General features: G+C 47.5%; 1 protein-coding gene across 1 annotated transcript; it reads right to left on the bottom strand.

The window, feature by feature from the left end:
* Window positions 1-211: 211 nt before the first annotated feature.
* Window positions 212-17,540, bottom strand: epn1a (epsin 1a). Its single transcript, XM_066712437.1, has 13 exons — window positions 17,039-17,540; window positions 15,223-15,396; window positions 15,015-15,116; window positions 14,735-14,893; window positions 12,706-12,955; window positions 7,106-7,275; window positions 6,655-6,714; window positions 6,055-6,126; window positions 4,624-4,704; window positions 4,236-4,518; window positions 2,937-3,110; window positions 2,526-2,753; window positions 212-2,412 (listed from the first exon to the last, which is right to left on the bottom strand). The coding sequence occupies exons 3-13, from the start codon at window positions 15,081-15,083 to the stop codon at window positions 1,874-1,876; spliced, it is 2,085 nt and encodes a 694-aa protein (XP_066568534.1). The 5' UTR covers window positions 15,084-15,116; window positions 15,223-15,396; window positions 17,039-17,540; the 3' UTR covers window positions 212-1,873.
* Between the last annotated feature and the right edge of the window lie 285 nt (window positions 17,541-17,825).

Below are 17,825 nucleotides of genomic sequence, written 5' to 3'. Positions count from 1 at the left end.
AGGTGGTCCTGTGTGCACGCAGTCTGTGACGTCATCCCTCTCTCTGTACCCTCCCTTGGTTTTATCCTCTAATTCTTCTCATCACATTTCTTTTTTCCACCCTTTCTCCACCTGAGGTGAGGATGGAGAGAGGGGGGTCTGTGTGCACGTGACATATTCTCTCTTTCTGTGTGTGACTGTGTAATAAAGGACACAATAATGAAACAGCCTCCAGTTTTCAACGTATTTGAGTTTTATTTTCAAATGTGTATCGTATATCATCTTTATTGTCGTCACTTAATTTTTTTCTTCCGTCTTCGAGCGGACAGACACTCACACACTCACACCAGGGGTCAGGATTGTGTAAGAGAGCAGACAAGGGTCACATAGCATCGTAATATTTTTAATACAAAAAAAAAATCGGACACATGACAGACGCAAGAGCGGCAGCGACGCGAGCCAAGGAGCCCAGACCAGTTCTCCTCTATCCGTCTCCTCTTCCCCGCCCCTCCCTCGCACTCAAATCTGGGAGAGAGAATGACAAAGTCCTGCCTCTCTTTTCCACCCATATCCCCTCCCTCCCATCATCATCATCATCATCATCATCATCATCGCCCTGGTACCCATTAGGCCTCACTGATTGGCTGATTTTCCAGAATCATCAATAATAATTTCTTAATGCTTAATTTATATTTCTTTATTAATTCATTTAATAATTCACTCTAGTTTAGAATCATCTGAAATGTAGTTTTGCAAACAGACGCCCAACATTCAGTTTATACCAGACAGACAGTACAATACACACAGTTGACAGTACTCCTCTCTCTCGCACATCAAACAGTGACATCACGACCTCTGACCCCCTCACTTCCTGCCAAGCAAGACGCTCAAAACAATTCATACAACAGCATCATCATACTTAATACATATTTCCCACAGACCCCCCCCCCCCACTCCAATTACAGAAGGTTGGATTTAATTAGTTTAATTACCTGAAGAATGAACTCATAGCTGGGGGGTTGAAAAGGGCTGAGCTGCAGTTCCACTGTCTGGCTAGGGGGGGCGCAGTGGGAGAGGCTGTTTAATGCATGACTCTTATCATCCCCTGCGCACTCGGCCCGTCTGCCACTGCCTCCACAACACTGCTGTCAATGAGTCAGGCCAATAAAGCTTTTTTCAATTTCAATTTGAGTGCGTCAGTGGATTAGGCTGACTGTTAAAAACACCCTCTCTCTCCGTTTACCCCTTTGTCTCTCTCTCCCTCACACAATTAAGTTGGGGGGGCGGTGCAGAGAATGAGAGGGAGAGAGGGATGGGGGGGCACAAGACAGAGGAACCAAGGGGAGAAACTGACATACACAAGTGCAATAATTAGTTAATTGGCTAATTAGTGGTTAATTGCAGCAACCGTGAAGCAGACTGGCTGATGTAACAGAGCCGCCGCAGACGCCGCCCTCTCCGCACCGCGATCATGTACTGTAGTGTCCAGTCACACCACGCCACACGCAGGCACACGCACACGTATGTCACACACACACACTCGCACAAAGACACCACCACAGAAAGACAGACACACCCATTCGCACACACACACAGAAAGTAAAAAAAAAAAAAAAAAAAAAAACATTTTATTTTCATACACAATAAATATCAGACCCACACGTCTCTCTCCTCCCTCCCTCCCTCCCTCCCTCCTCAGCAGAAATTGATTGAAATGTCTCATTAAGGAAAAAAATAAAATTAAAAAATAAGGACAATAGTAACAATAATAATAACAATAATTATAATTATAATAATAATCTGGTCTCTGTTAATACAGACATTTACACACAGACAGACTGGGTAGGACTCTACCATTTCATAATGGGGGGGGGGGGGCAAGGACTGATCCCACTCAGAGGAGGAAGGGATTGGTGCTGCCGCCACTGGCCCCACCGCCCAGAGCCCCGCCCCCAGCAACCCCTGTGCCCAGACCACTGCCCACCGGCCCTCCCCCCGCTCCCATCATGACTTGGGGCTGACTGGGCAGCCCCCCGCTGATCATCATGGTAGCTCCTGGACCGGCCATGGGCGACACACCCCCGTACGACATGCCGAGTGGCCCGGGCTGTACCATCCCCAGCCCCAGCTGTGGGGGGGTGAGCTGGATCCCCATCCCTGGGGGCAGGCCGGGCTGGACCATGGCCATGCTGGAGCCGGGGGGGGGCATCATCACGGCGGCCGGGGGGACGGGGCTGGTCCTGAGCTGGGCCAGGCCGAGGCTGGAGGGCTGGGGGGAGACGGAGGCCAGGGGGAGCGAACCGAAGGGGTTGGAGGTGGAGGGGGGGGGCGCAGAGGAGGATGAGGTGGAGGAGACTATCGTGGCGGTGGGGGGAGTCGGGGACACCCCCCTGCTAGAAATGGTACTGCCCGGGAGAGAGGTGGAGCCCGGAGCTGAGAGAGAGAGAGAGAGAGAGATTACTGCTGGTATGGAGTATGGGTCACTGTTGTGTCACTGTATGGTGCTGTCAGTGTCGCGTGGCCGTGCGGTGCAGTCGTGTAGTCACCCTGTGTGAGGAAGGGGTTGTGCTGGCTGGGTTTGGGTTTGGACGACACCAGCGAGTCCAGGTCCACCAGCGCCGCGTTGGGGCCCAGGAACGACTCTGGCGTCTTGCGCACGGGCAGCGCTGAGCCCAGGGCCGAGAGGTCAAAGGGCACCGGAGACACTGAGTCCCCAGCGGCCCCCCGCCCCACTGCTGCGGCCTTCTCTAGAGACTCTGTGAGCTCGGGGTCACCTGAGGGGGGGGGCAGAGGGGGACAGAGAGAGAGAGAGAGAGAGAGTGTTAACACTGTAGTGTCTAGGCTGACAGACTTGATAAAGATGGAGGGAAAGAGGAGAGAGGAAAGAGAAAAAGGAGAGGAGAGAAAATGAGGGCAGAAACACACGGAGAGAGAGGACAAAGGTCACAGGTCAGTACCGGTGCCATTAGTGGCGTGTTTCTGTGCGGGGGTGCTCCAGGGGTCGGAGGACGTGGGGTAAGGGGGCGGGGCTGAGCCGGGGGTGCCCCCACCTCCCCAGGGGTCACTGGCCCCCGGGACTGAGGGAGGGGAGGAGATAGGGGCCCAGGGGTCGGAGCTGGGGGGGGTCACCGCTAGGAATGAGAGAGAGAGAGAGAGAGAGAGAGAGAGAGAGAGAGAGAGAAGGTTAATGCATGAATATTCATGAAGCTTCTACGAGACGCTGCTCGTCAGGCAGTGGGGGTACTGCTGTTTACTTGCATCAGCTGTGCTCTGCCAATGAAACGAAAAATTCACGTTTCTTCAAACTGGACGTACAGAATTAAAAGGTTTCCACGAATTCGTCAGACTCTGGGTGAGCAAGACATCGGGCTAAAATCCCAGTATCCCTTTAAGGGGGAGCGTCTCCAATACAGTCCAGGTGCACTGTGGTCAGCACGGTAGAGCCACAGTTCGCTGTGTGGTGGATGCCTGTGGTGCTGACAGAGCTAAAGTAGTTGCCCCCCCTACCCCTCTAATACCCCCTCCCAATACTTTGGGGTTTGTGTACCAGTACAGTGAAGGCCTAAAACACATACAGTCCCTTTCCTTTACAATACATCAGAAACACACAATTGTTGTTGGTCGATACAGCCAATTGAAATAGATACAACGCAGACACAAACCACAAATACAAATCAGAAAATTACGAGTACAAACTGCGTGTGCGAGTTTCCACTCGTATGTGTGCGAGTTGTATTTGTATTTGTGGTTTGTGTCTGCGTTGACAAGTACACATTCTTCTTATGCATGTTCATCTGTTGGACAGTGATCTCCCTCCCTATTGACTGGCCCTTCAATTCTCTAACTGGGAGCTGAGTTGGACTCTTGTGTCTGTCCAGTGAGGCATGTGGTGCAGGAACGGGGCAGCAAATGACTGTAGTCTAGAAAACTACATATCCCTTGACCAGCCTTTCAGTGCAATAGGCCGAGTAGGTGAAATGCATCATGGGGGATGTAGCCTTTGGTTGAGATCGATGCTCTGCACACGCACACGCGCACGCACACAGACGCATGGGAAATTAATACCTCTACTCACAGTGAAATAACCACCCATTAATATGATTATTAGTAGCTATAGTATTAAAAGTCCTTGGAACAAATAGAGAAAGGAAACAACTATTTCCCATGATGCATGGCAGTGGTCCCTCCAGCCCTGCCTCAGCCCTGCCTGCCCCTGAGCATGCTGGGAGATATAGTCCGATTCCCCTCCCACTCACCAGAAGAGCCCCAGGGGTCAGAGTTCACCCTGCTGGAGTCACCCCAGGGGTCAGAGGCTGCAGGGGGGGCTGCCCCGGCAGAACCCCCTCCCCAGGGGTCAGAAGTTGTGGGTGGGGCAGGGGCAGGAGCCCCCCAGGGATCTGCAGCCCCCCAAGGTCCAGAGGAGCCGGGTGGAGGGGCACCAGGAGGGGGAGAGGGGCCAGAAGGGGGGGCGGAAGAGGAGGGGGGTGGGCCGGAGGGGGCGCCCCAGGGGTCTACAGCGGCCAACTCCATTAGAGAGCCCTGAGAGAAAGAGAGAGAAACATTAATACTCACTGGACATTACAGTGCAACAGGCTGTAAAGGTATTATAGACTGCATTCTAGACCGTGCCCTGGGCCTCCGTACCTCCTCAGGCTTGTTCTCTCTCTTGCTCTCCTCGATGGCCATCTGCAAACGCAGGTCGTCGCCACGGCGCAGTCTCTCCTCCTGCCAATCACAGCACAGCAATGACATCATTACCCTGCGATCACAGATGCACAGAGAGACGCACAGAGAGACAGAGAGACAAAGGGAGACAGAGAAAGAGACACAGACAGAGAGAGACTAACAGGCAAACAACCACCACCACCACTGCACAATACAAACAGACACAGCCACTCAGACTCGCGCACCCAGGCACACAAACAGACACAGAGCCTCAGACTCACGCACACACACCCAGATACAGAGCCTCGGACTCGCACGCACAGACACAGACACAGACAGCCATTCAGACTTGCACACCCAGACACACAAACAGACACAGAGCCTCAGACTCGCGCACACACACCCAGTCACAGAGCCTTGGACTCGCACACCCAGATACAGAGCCTCGGACTCGCACACCCAGACACAGACACAGACACAGACACAGACACAGACAGAGCCTCGGACTCGCGCACACAGACATGCACATGTTCAGACACTCAGGCACGCACGCGTTCAGACACTCAGACAGACAACAACCTAGATCAATGTTGGACACAGAAACGCAAAGATGACAAAAACGCAATTAAAAGCAATTAATGCCACAGAGAGAAGACAATAATTAACACACAATTAACACTGTTCAACGCCATTCTCTCAGTCCCACTGCACTGCACTGCCTGTGGAAACACTCCCATTGGCTTGAATGGAGAGAGGCAATTAAGCCCCAATTAGGGGGGGGCGGGGCAGAGAATAGAGGGGACACCCCCTCCGTGCCTCCGCCAGTTCCCAAAGTGACCAAACTATAGAAAAAATTTTAAATTAATTATCAGGATAGATTCTCATTTATGCTCTTAAAACTGATTAGAAACTGATTGGAACCAGAGAGAGAGGGAGAGAGAGAGAGGGAGAGTGGGAGCGAGAAGAGAGGGGGAGAGAGGGAGAAGCAGAGAGAAGAGGGGGGAGGGAAAGAGAGCGAGGGAGGGGTGGGAGTCAGAGAGAAAGGGCCTTTAATTTCATTCTCTTCCTAGAGGAGCTACAGTGTCTTTCAGCCAGCGCACCAATCACTTTATTGGACCTAATTGGGTAATTGGTAGGGAGAATTTTCATGGCTTCTCTGGTTTTAACTTATCTTAGGCTATTAACGAGGTCAGGGGTGAATGATGAGAAGCTCATTGTAAAGCCGATTCAAATATTAAGTCTTTAGTCCTGTGTAGTGGCTTAACCTGCCCAATTGATTAACTGGGCTGAATTAAATTGGTTAATTGGGAAAAAAACTCTGCAGCCATCTCCAGAAAACAATTTTGACTTTGAAAAGGAAAAGGAGTATTCTCTCTCTCTCTCTCTGATTGGTGGTCCTGGACTCCTGACCTTCTGATGTTCCTCCTTGCTCAGTGAGAGAGCCAATCGCAGTTGAGGGTCGTCGTCAGGGGGGGGCCCTGACTGGGGGAGGGAGAGTGACGGACAGGTCAGAGAGAGAGGTGTGTGTTTGAGTGTGTGTCTGAATGATATGCGTATGTCCCTTTATCAATCTGTGAATGTGTGTCCATCTTTGCATGTGCATCTGTGTACTGAGAGGAGAGTGAGGGTGTGTAGGAAGAGAATAGAACTACAGCCCCCAGCATCCCTTGGGGCTGACAGTGCCTCTGTATATTGCCCCCACAGGAGAAAGGCACTATGGGAAGTGTAGTTCTATAAGCATTTTTTTTTTTAATTTGATGCTAGAATACAATGCCATTCAAACGCTTTTTAAAATCCTTGTTCCTTTCTCAAAGCATCATGGGAACAATCCTGTAACTCCAACAACTACAACTCCCAGCATAGATTCCCAGATAAGTTCCCAATGGCTCCTGCAGCCCAGTGCATCATGGGAGCCGTAGTTGACCTGCTCTGCCTAAAAAATTAAATCCAGATGAAAACTAAAGAAAACATAAAAAAAAACTTCAACATCCAGCATGCCTCACTCCAAACCTTCAGGTGTTCCCAATGGCCCCCGAAGCCCAGTGCATCATGGGAGCTGTAGTTTACCTGCTGTGTTCAAAAATAAAATTTGATAAAGAAAAACCTTCAACTCCCAACATGCCTCCCTATAGACCCAGATATGCTCACAATGGTACAACAACCGAGAGCATCGTGGGAGCTGTAGGTTACCAGCTGTACTTGAAAACTTAATTCTGGGCAGAATAAATAAATCAGAGAATCAAGAAAAACTTCAACTCCCAGCATGCCTCACACTAAAGCTTTAGGTGTCCCCAATGGCCTCTGAGGCCCAGAGCACTCTGGGAGCTGTCGTTTACCAGCTGTGCTTCAAAAATGAAATCTGATCAAGAAAAATCGTCAACTCCCAGCATGCCTCACTCTAGACCCAGGTAAGATCCCAATGGTTACTGCAACCCAGTGCATCATGGGAGCTGTAGTTTACCTGTTCGGCTTCCTCCTTGCTCATGGCTAGGGCCAGCTGCAGCTGCAGGTCCTCCTCCCCAGAGCTCTGAGGCCACGCCTGCTCAGGGTCAGTCCCGCCTCCTGGCCCCTGGGGGGCAGGGCCCAGCGCAGGACCACCCCCCAGCCCCGGAGCTGAGGGAGCAGAAGAGGCTGAGAGGGAGAGAGGGAGAGTGGAATGAATACAGCACAACACCACCGACTGACCAGCCGGCTATTCCAATGAACTACAACTCCCAAGCCACCAAGCGCCACCCTGCCGTTCAGTCTCGAGTCCCATAGGAAATCTCTCCGTCTCTTTTCATAGGTACTACTTTAGCTTGACTCCCACCCAGCAAAGCCTCCTGGGGAAACATAACGATTACTTTCCCCTAACCAAATGGACACAAAGCCACTCTGCAGTTCACACTCAATGACATGGTGACGCAAGGCCTCATGGGAAATGTAGTCATCTCTCTCCCTCTTCACAGAACCAGGGCCCCGTTTCATAAAAGCGATTTGTGAGGAATCACCATGGCAAGCCTCTCGCAGATCTCAAATCGGGTTTCATAAAACTATCGCAAGCTTGCGAATACTCCGGCTTCTGACAACCTGTTGTGATTGTGAACCCAATTACATTCCAGTATATTTATGTCGCTTTTCGATGATGTCTGTATGACAGCAGATTTGCCCAGTTTGTGTTCTTTTGCATGGTTGTTTTGCATATGTCTGTATATATCAATTTATGTATCATTTACAAAAAACATTTATTTTCAAAGTTGTATTATGTTTGTTTAACTATTTGTTTTATAACCCGATTATGTGAAAATACGCATTTCTTTATTTTTATTATACACTCCTGACTACACTAGTGTTTATTGAAATTTAAACAGTTCATGTCCAGCGAATAACCTGAAATGGTACGAAGGGAAGCTGTAAACTGCCAGAGGTTAAAAAAAAAAGTTTAGGTTTAGGAAAAATAATGTCCTACCAAAACGTGGATGGTCTTGTTTTGATCAGTAGACTGTCTGGTTCCAGGATATGTCATAATTGTCAATATTTTCTGAGACAAAATGTTCACATCAGAGACTGCTTCACATCGTTAGAAAGAAGAGAGTCTCAGCTTTCATGGGATACCAAACACTTGGCAAACAACACAGCAGTGCAGAGTGCACATGGGATTAAAGAGAAGCACACGGATTTGGTGCTTTTTAAGGGTCCAGAGGGGTTTGTCTGCTTAAGGGGTTCAATGTTGTTAAACAAAACGATTCCATTTCTTCAATTATTTATTTGTTCTATGCTTTAATATCAGAGTACATTGAAACATTAGACTGCGTACATTTAAATACAAACTGGAAAAACTGAGGTGTTCTAAAACTTTTGACCAGTATACATGTAGCCTATAATGTGCTATATAAACAGCTGTATTTAAAGTTTTGTATTACTTATTTACAGCATTTCAGTTGTATAGTAGCATCATTATCATTTTTTTGCTGTTATGCTTTGTGTGATGTGTGTATGTAGACATTTCTGCAGTGGCATGGTTTCCCAAAAGCATGCAATTGCGTGGGGCCCAGAGGGGCTAGGGCTCCCTAATGCCTAGTAGCAGTGTTACATTACAAGCTGAATTGTAACATGTAACAAATTCCTTATTTTTTCAGATGAAAAATAATGTATTGTTAATACCACCTTTTATTTTTAATAAAGTCTCTCAGTTTAGTGATACGGTGACGTCTCTGCATTAAGTTAGAATCATCATATCCTATTAAACCAGAAAATACATTTAGGGCTTTTTTCATGCATTTTTTATCATTGTGGGCTGATTCAGTACTTGTTATGCTAAGAAGTGTGTTTGTATTCATAGCTCTAAAGTCACGAAAGTCTGACTTGACCATTGACTCAATGGTCAGATTCCTGCAGAATGACCAGTCTGCAGGACGTGAACGCCCCCCATGGAGACAAGCTGACAGAGTGATGCCTGCAGTACTATAGTTTCTATAGGAAGCCTGCTTACGTACAACATGTAGTCCGAGTTATCCATAAAAAGGGCTGAGATTAAAGAATTGAAAAAAGACTAACTGCAGTGGCTAACAGTAGGATTTAATTAAAGGCTGGTTTGAAATCGTTGTAGGACATTTAAATGTATTTCATCTAAATCAAACGAGACTGTAAGGCAGGGGTAGTCAATTATTTTGTGTCAGGGTCCAAATTTCTTAGTCAAGTGATTCAAGGTCCAGACATCAGAGAGAGGGAATCACACCTTCAAATGACCCTTTCCATCACACACACAATTCTGTGAATTAGTAATATGCCTAGTTGCTTATATTTAGTACATTCATTTGACAAAGTACAAAAATAAATTGTTTAAATAAATGTAAGTATTAGTATTAAAACGGTTTCAGACCACTTAATTTTAATTTGTTAAAGATTTTTGTACGCATATGGATTAACATAATATAAACTTTCAAGCATTTTGTGTCTTATTAGATTAAAGTCTTTAGCATTTTCCCCTTTGCCCCACTGTGCACTGCACAAAATGAATGTTGAAAAATGAGGGCGAAGATGATTGAGTAATTCAGAGAGGGGGTCAGAGGGTCCTCCCGCAGAAGATTTTGAAAATTGATGACCTGAAATGCACGATTCGAAGTCGAAAAACAATCAGGCAGATCGGGACTCAAACACAACTTTGCTTCACAACCACATATCGTCAGCGAAAAATCTCACATCAACCGACATTGTGCAGCAAACTAGACGCGGTTCTGGTGCTGGTCAATCACAGATCTGTGTCGGCGGGTCTCTGTGATTGAGAGCGTGAGGATGCGCAGCTCTCGGAGTGTGCACTGCTGGAGAAACGCGTCTGCATTGGAAATCCGCCGTTTCCGCCACTGATGCCGGAGTTTCAGGTGAACACAAGCTATGGCACCGTGAGCCCCCGGTCGTGTGTATGCACTTTTATATCTTGGAGGTGAGGTTGAAATTTGTCCACATGACAAACGATCCGCAGTGTAGCTGTGTATTTATAGAAATCAGGAAAACAAACCAAGTACCTGTGCTTTTGACAAGTACAAAGTGCCGCTCTTTCCCGAGTCCAGCCCGTGTACAGAGACGCGGAACCGGGACTCTGCGGCAGTCACCTCCCTGACTCACTGAACACGGCTCTACAGGACATCCGGTATTAATGCGTCACATCCTGTCTGCTAATAACCAGGAAGGGCTGCCACTAGGTGCCACACAATAACAAGCAATGAGTGCAACAAACCTCTGTAGCAATACATACAAAACATCATATTAAGTTAATTAAAATTACTCTCACGGTCCATTCAAAAGCGCCCGGCGGTCCACCTATTGACTACCCCTGCTGTAAGGGATCAGGTTTTATTTATGTAGCTACTGAACTGAACACGTACTGTATCTGTTATGTATTATTTATTATAGTGCACAGCTTAAGTAGTGATTTCCAAAGGAAAACTTGTTGATGACAATCTTTTGTGGGTGACCTCATTGTTTGCGATTAACAGCTTGTGGTGAAGAGTGCATGGCAAATTGATGGGATACCTTGGGCTGCATTTAAGAATTGTTTTTAAAACTAAAAGTGTACATTGCGGCTAGATCTTTGTTAAAGCCAGACAGTCATGTTGGTATTTTTGGCCCAGAACCTCCACACACACCACCACTGAAATCACACGTTTTTAAAACTTAAAAACACCAAAAACAAAACTGAAACAGATTTATATATAGTTAATTAAAATATGTATTTTAAATCTAAAGTCTGTATTTCAAAAGACAGGATTTTAAGTCGGAAACTTTATAACAATGAAGCAATTTGCAATGTAATTTGCACATCAGTCTTATAAATATTCATTTTATTCAGTTTGTGTTGTGTATTTATTAATATTTATTAATACTACCTTTATTTTGTATTTGTGTAGTAACTAGTTCTACTGTTTGGTTGAACGATAAAACAGAATAGCGCATAAAGGCTCCCTGAATCCGCGATTCTGTCAGTGTTCTCCACAACATGGATTTTATAGTGCCACACACCCCATCTGCACGTCTGAACGGTCATTGAATTCAGCGTCATGACACATGTGAGCTACCGTAACTCTGCCAGCTTCAGTCTGTGAAAGACAGTAAAGTGAAATAGTAATAGAAGGTAAGAAAATGTCCTTGACTCTCCCATTTTAACTTTAGTTCGAGTTCACTGACAATAGCCCAACCTCATAATGACAGAGGATTGTGGCAGACACTGTGTGTGGTGACCCCAACATTGTCATGACAGGTAGAGGTGGAGGGGGCCCTAAACTGAGCTTTGATTGGGGCACCAAAATTGACACACACCCCTGCATTTCTGTACAGATGCCATTTATTTATATAATGTGATTGATAAATCTGCAATTTAATTAGGATTGTCTGATCTTTCAATATAATATTTACGATTTTAAAGAAGGCTTTATGAGGACCTGCAAGTTCTATTATGGCATTAATGTCTACCTGCTGCCATTGTATTTGCTATAAAATAGATGGCAGTCAGTAATTTTCCCAACGCAGATCGCAAAAAAAATGAGCGCATGCGGCGGTACTTGCGTCGTGCTTTATGAAACGCATGCATCACACAGCTCTGCGAGCTCTCAAGTAGCTCCATAGCAAATCGCAATGGCAATTCCTAATGAAACATGGCCCAGTACTGTAACTATTACCTACAGAAAGGAATCACAATATGAGTGACGCCAAACTGTCACTGCCTTTTGACGCATTGTTTCATCCACCTTTGGCGCCACCGGTGAGCCCATGTGATCAGCACACTGTGGTTAAAGTCACCAGGTGGCGCTCAGAGAACTGTAGTTAATCCACTGGACTGGTCACCAGACTCACCGAGAGAAAGAGCCACTGAGACGTAACATAAACACCCACTGAGTCCTCCAGCCTGGATTGGGGGAGACCAGTCTGATATATCAGTGACCCGGAAGGTTGCAGCTAGAGACATGAGGAGCATCAGTCCCACCGATCACAACATGAGTTAAAATGTATTTAGTCAAGTTCAGTCTCAGTGAGTCTGTGTACGAGGCTCTGATGCGAGTGCTCTGTTCAGGGGTCTCGGCGAGTCTGTGTTTGAGGCTCTGATGTGAGGGGTCTGGGACATTAAACCACCAGTGGCTGATGTGCCTCTGACTCACCAAGGACTTTGCAGTGGCGAATAAAAAACGCACCCAATCATTCAACGAGTTACAACTCCCAACTCCATTTTTACTGCAAAGCCTCCTGGCACACGTAGTTCCCCCTCTCCCTTCCTGTAATTCCTATCCTACAGCACAGCTCTCCACAGACGTGATAGCCCTAGTCCCTCTCTCTCCACCCTCCCTCTAGCTCTCTCCTTCTAGAAACATCGCTGTAATCAATACCTGTAATGCAGCCACAAAAGGAACTACAACTCCCAGCAAGACCGACTCCACCTCTGCATTCACTCCCACTGACCTGCTCACCCAAGGCCTGGTGGGAAATGTTGTACTCATGCTGTAACTAGCTCCTCCCCCCGAGCAGCACCCTGCCCTCTCCTCCCAGCACCCCGGTGACCCCAGGCCCGGTGGGAGACGTGTCCCCCCTCACCGCTGGAGGTCTGCGCCATCTTCTCCTTGGTCTTGAGCGCGTGGGTCCTCTCCTCGCGCAGCCGCTCCTCGTCCCTCAGCAGCGCCACCAGCTGCTTGGCCTTCTCGCGCACGTTCACGCCCTGGTCCTTGCCGTCACGGTCCACGTACTGGAAGTCCTTGAGCGTCTGCACGGCGTAGATGTTCTCCCGGCACTGCTGGGCCACGCGCTCCGAACCCGTCTTGATCAGGTACTCCATCAGCGTCATGGCCTGGGGTGGGCAGAGAGGTGGGTGTGGTGTTAACTAGACTAGACAAGGTACAAGGCGGTTAAGACAACAAACAAAAACTCCCATTAGCCACTGAGCCACTGTGTTCCGGCCCATCATGGGACTTCTTGTTTTTTTCATTGTTATAACTACAACTCCCACGAGACTTTGCTGGCGATTAACACGGGTGTCTGAAGGTTGATTTATGTATCTACATCTTTGCGTACATGCGCGGGCGCCTTGCGCAGACATTCGCATACCTGTCTGCCAACACACTTGCACATAACGTTAATGTGTACACAGGGGTCAGTGTTGCATTAACACGTCACAATCTACAGGAAACCAAGAAGAAACACAGATCGAAACCTGTTTTCTATGGTGCACCTAGGGTTGCCAACTTTCTATCATCCAAATACAGGACAAAGGTGTGGGGGCTGAGGTGGTGTGGGTTTGGTGTTATATGGATGTAAATGTTACAGAAAACAAACACACACACACTCAGCCATATCGCATCCTGTATGTGCAGATCTATAATGTCGTCTTATAGCTGGCTAGAGACTTTACACTAGAATCGCCATAGACACCTTTTGTGGGCCTTTGCAATTCAAAAGTAAATATCTCTGCGTATGTGAATTTCTCCTGCATATCCCATCTTATATGTTAATATATGGCGTTTCAGCTGTAATCTCAAAATTAATAAGCTATAAATACTTTCTCCTCCAACCGCGAACCCGCAGTTTATGCAGTATGCTATACTGAATATTATATAGCCCACAATCTGGTATTTGTAATAAAATTACTAAATTGTGAGTTATAATCATGTTGATTGGTGAAGCACGCCATTTTCTACACCTCATATATTGATTATCATTATGTATTATATTACATTTGCACCTGCTATAGCTCTCGTCTGCCTGTCCTGATCGGCTCGCCAAGATTCAAACTTTCCTGTGGAATTCAGTCTTGCTCTCGTTGCGAACCTCTGGATCCATGCCTTGATCAGTCACTGTCTGATCACGATGCTAATTCTGTTGTATCAGGTGTCGGGCCGGCCACAGGCTGACTGGTGAACAAAATGTATTTTCCTCACATCAGTGCGTGGACACACTGCACTTGAGGGACAAAATGCGCATTATGTGACAAAAATTATGAATGACAAAAACTGCGCCCCATAGTTTTGCGAGACCTCTGCACATGTCTGGGCCATCTAAGGGGGGAGAACAGTTTATAAGTGTGAAAAATGCGTTTGGTGGATGAGAAGATGCATTTTAGACACTTTCGCACGTCACCACACCATTTCTCTGAGCTGCTGCAGCGCCTACAGCCACACTGCACACCAGTGGCCCCAGCGCTGGCCAATAAGCACAGCTGAGCGATCAGCCGCGGCTCTCAATCTCCTGCTCAACCAATCGGTGCTTGTCTGACGCACAGGACCGCAGAGACGCGCTGTTGAGATTTCGGTGGCTCCTCTGCTAACTATGATTACCCAGAATCTCCTTCTCTGCATCACCAGGCAGAGACGTTTAGGCACAATTTTGCAGAAGCATGAATCAGGCTTAAGAGGGTTGCGATGCAGTGCATCATGGGAGTTGTCATTTGTCTTTATTCTTGCATTTCCTCTTGTCAAATGCACACTAACAACAATACAACCCCCTCCAACGCTTTGCAGTAACCCCCCGTCTCCCAAAGCATCATGGGAATTGTAGTTGAATAAAAATTATCTTAAGGTAAATATAGTAAAATTGGAAGAGGAAAAGAGATGTCCTCTTCTCGCTTGCTCACCTTGTAGACGTGCCTCCAGTTCTTGCCGTGGTCGTTGAGCCGTTTCCACACCATGCTCATGATCTCGGAGAAGGCCACCACATTGTAGGTGAGGTCAGCGATCTCAGACATCAGGGAGCTGGACGGGCCCCAGGGGTCATTGGAGGTGGCCTCTCTCACCTGCACACGGGTATAATAATTATACACACACACACACACACACACACACACACACACACACACACACACACACACACACACACACACACACACACAGAAAGAGAAGGACACACAGACGCACCTTAATTTCTGCTTCTGAATAGTTGTGGACAATATTTTTCACTTGTCGCCGTAGCGAAGAGGTCGACATGTCAACCGCCGTTCTGTCTGTCCCAGCGTCAGTCTAGAGAGAGAGAGAGAGAGAGAGAGAGAGTCATACAGGCAGTCAGAGGGAGAGTGACAGAGCGAATCACAGAGAGATATAAACAGAGAAGTCTGGTCTCTCTCACCTAAATTGTAAAGGTGTGATGTTACAGTCTGTGTGTGTGTCTACGTCTGTCTCTGTCTCTGTGTCTCTGTCTCTCTCTCTCTCCACTTGTTCAGGGAGCGCTGTGTCTCGTTCTGTCCGTCTGTCTCCACGACGACATTGGAGCAGCAACCCAAACGAGGGAAGAAATCAGAGCCTGAGAGGGGGAGAGAGAGAGGGAGAGAAGGGGAGTGAGAGAGTGGGAGAGAAGGTGGGAGAGAAGTGTTAATACAGTTTAAACACTGACTGACTGACTACTGTCTTACGTCACTGACTCCAATAGACCATATTGCACTGTAGTTCACTGATCTATACACCACATAGCACCATTCTGGACTGGACTGATATTATTGGACGGTACTGGGCATTACGGTACTAAACTGATATTACTGGATAGCAAACTGGACTGAAACTACTGGACTGGTCATTACTGTCCTGTAATGGAGTGGACATTACTGCACTGGTCTGTACTGGACAGGACATTACAGTGGACACCACTACACTCAATATACCACACTACAGTATAGTATAGTGTAGTGCAGTAATATTACACTATACTGCAAATATACAATACTATACAACACTATACTGTACAGCAGTGTACTACAGTTGCTTAATTGATTAATAACTCCCTTGTCCCCCCTGAGTTTAGAAACTGGTGATTTACAGTGATTAAGTGGATTTGGGCGCCCCAGGACCAGGGTTGAAGACCACTGATTTAGAAGAACCAAGAAAAAAATATTATTGCCATATTTCTCTTGCTTTCTTTCTCTTTTTCCTTCTCCTCTCCCTGGGCCTCTCTCACTGTCTCTCCTCTTCTCCCACTGCTTCACTCCTACTCTCCCCCTGCCTCCTTGCCTACTCCTCTTCTTCTCCTTTCTCTTTCTCTCCCCATCTCTCCATATCCATTTCCCCCCTTCTGTGCCCAATTCACACACACACTCTCTCTCTCTCTCTCCTCTTCCTCTTTCTCCCAGTCTCTTCCTCTGCTACTTCCTCTCCTTTTCTCTCTCGGTTATTACAGCCTAGTACAGGAACACAACCCCCCCAGCTCCCTCTCACCAAAGCCCATTCCTCTCTATCGCTCTGTCTTTTTTCAGACCCCACCCTCCCCTCTCTCTGCACAACTACCCTGCCAGGCCACTGTAGATCCCCGTCTCTCCCTCCTCCCTCAGCTCCACCATCTCTCCCTCTGAATTCAAATTCAAACCAAGCTTTATTGGTGCAACAAGTTTGCACAAGAGTTGCCAAAGCATTTACAGACACTCAATGAAAACAATGCAGATTAATCCCCAAACAATGGGAATAACACCACTAATATTTCTATGATTATTATCTCAGTCCTCTCCCCCTGCAGACCTCCTATTTCCCTTTTCCCCAACTTGGAAAAGTCTCTCTCTGCATTCCCACACCCCCTCATCCCTCTTTACACCCGGACTCCTCCACCTCTCTCTCATTAAAATACAGACATGGTGTAAACAATACAGATCACATCAAAACAGCAGGAACAACGAATATCACTACAACTCCTGCTATTGTTATTACTACCTCTCTGCTCTTCCTCCAGGCGCCCATCTTCCTCTTTCTCTCTGCCGTGATCCGCACATCCCTTCCTCTCAAGAGCCCAATCATCCCTCTCTCTCTCTCTCTCTCTCTCCCCCCCCCCAGGTCCCCACATCACTCGCTGTTTCTCTCCCCCCGCCCTTCCTCCCTCAGTAAGGTACAGACTGACACAATGTAAACAGCACACATGAAAGCCATATTAACAACACACCGAGGATGAGGAGGACCGGACTTACCTCTCACTCCTCCTCTCTCTCTCAGCCGCGAATCTCCATCGAGGGACGCGACCCGGCGGACAGTCAACACGGGGAGAGAGAGAGAGAGGGGTGGAGGAAGGAGGGATGAGAGAGAGATTGAGAAAGGTGTGGAGCGGGCGAGGCAGGAAAGAGAGAGACACAGGGCTGTACTCGCTGAGGGTCCTGACTGCTGTTGATGAGGAGGATAAATATTTTTCGCGACTGATATTAATAATGAACCAGAAGCGCTAGTCTATCGCGACACGATACCACTCGACTCACGCTACAGCGGCGCGAAAGCTCACGTATAACTGACTAGCGGGTATATATATATATATATTTATACATATTGTAGCAGTAGTATTGTTGTTGTTATTATTTTCACAGAAGCGCTGGCTGTCAGATCCCTGTTATCAAAACCCACAATCAAAACTGACCCCTCTCAAGTCCACTAGTATTGTACAGGGTACAGCAAGATGGCCGTGCTTCCGTTTCCGCTTCCGCTCAACCCCTCCCCTCCAGGCTCGGCCTCTGCTCGGCTCGACTCGGCTCTTTCCGCCCCGCTCCTCCCCGCCCCTCATCGCCACTACCCATCCCCTCCAGCGGTTGCATTATTCATGAGATGATGTAATTTATGAATAATGTGGTGTTTTCTGCCCAGGGGGCGGATGTTTGACTTGACTGACACACTGACAGACTGACTTACTGACTGACTGACTGACTGACTGATACAAGGACTGACTGACTGACTAATTGACAGATTAACAATGGAAAGAACACAAAGGAA

The sequence above is a fragment of the Amia ocellicauda genome, chromosome 1 (genome assembly GCF_036373705.1).
Source record: "Amia ocellicauda isolate fAmiCal2 chromosome 1, fAmiCal2.hap1, whole genome shotgun sequence".
Classification (NCBI taxonomy): Eukaryota; Metazoa; Chordata; class Actinopteri; order Amiiformes; family Amiidae; genus Amia; species Amia ocellicauda.
Note: the sequence above shows the minus strand (reverse complement) of the source record. Positions and strands in the feature narration are given on the sequence as shown.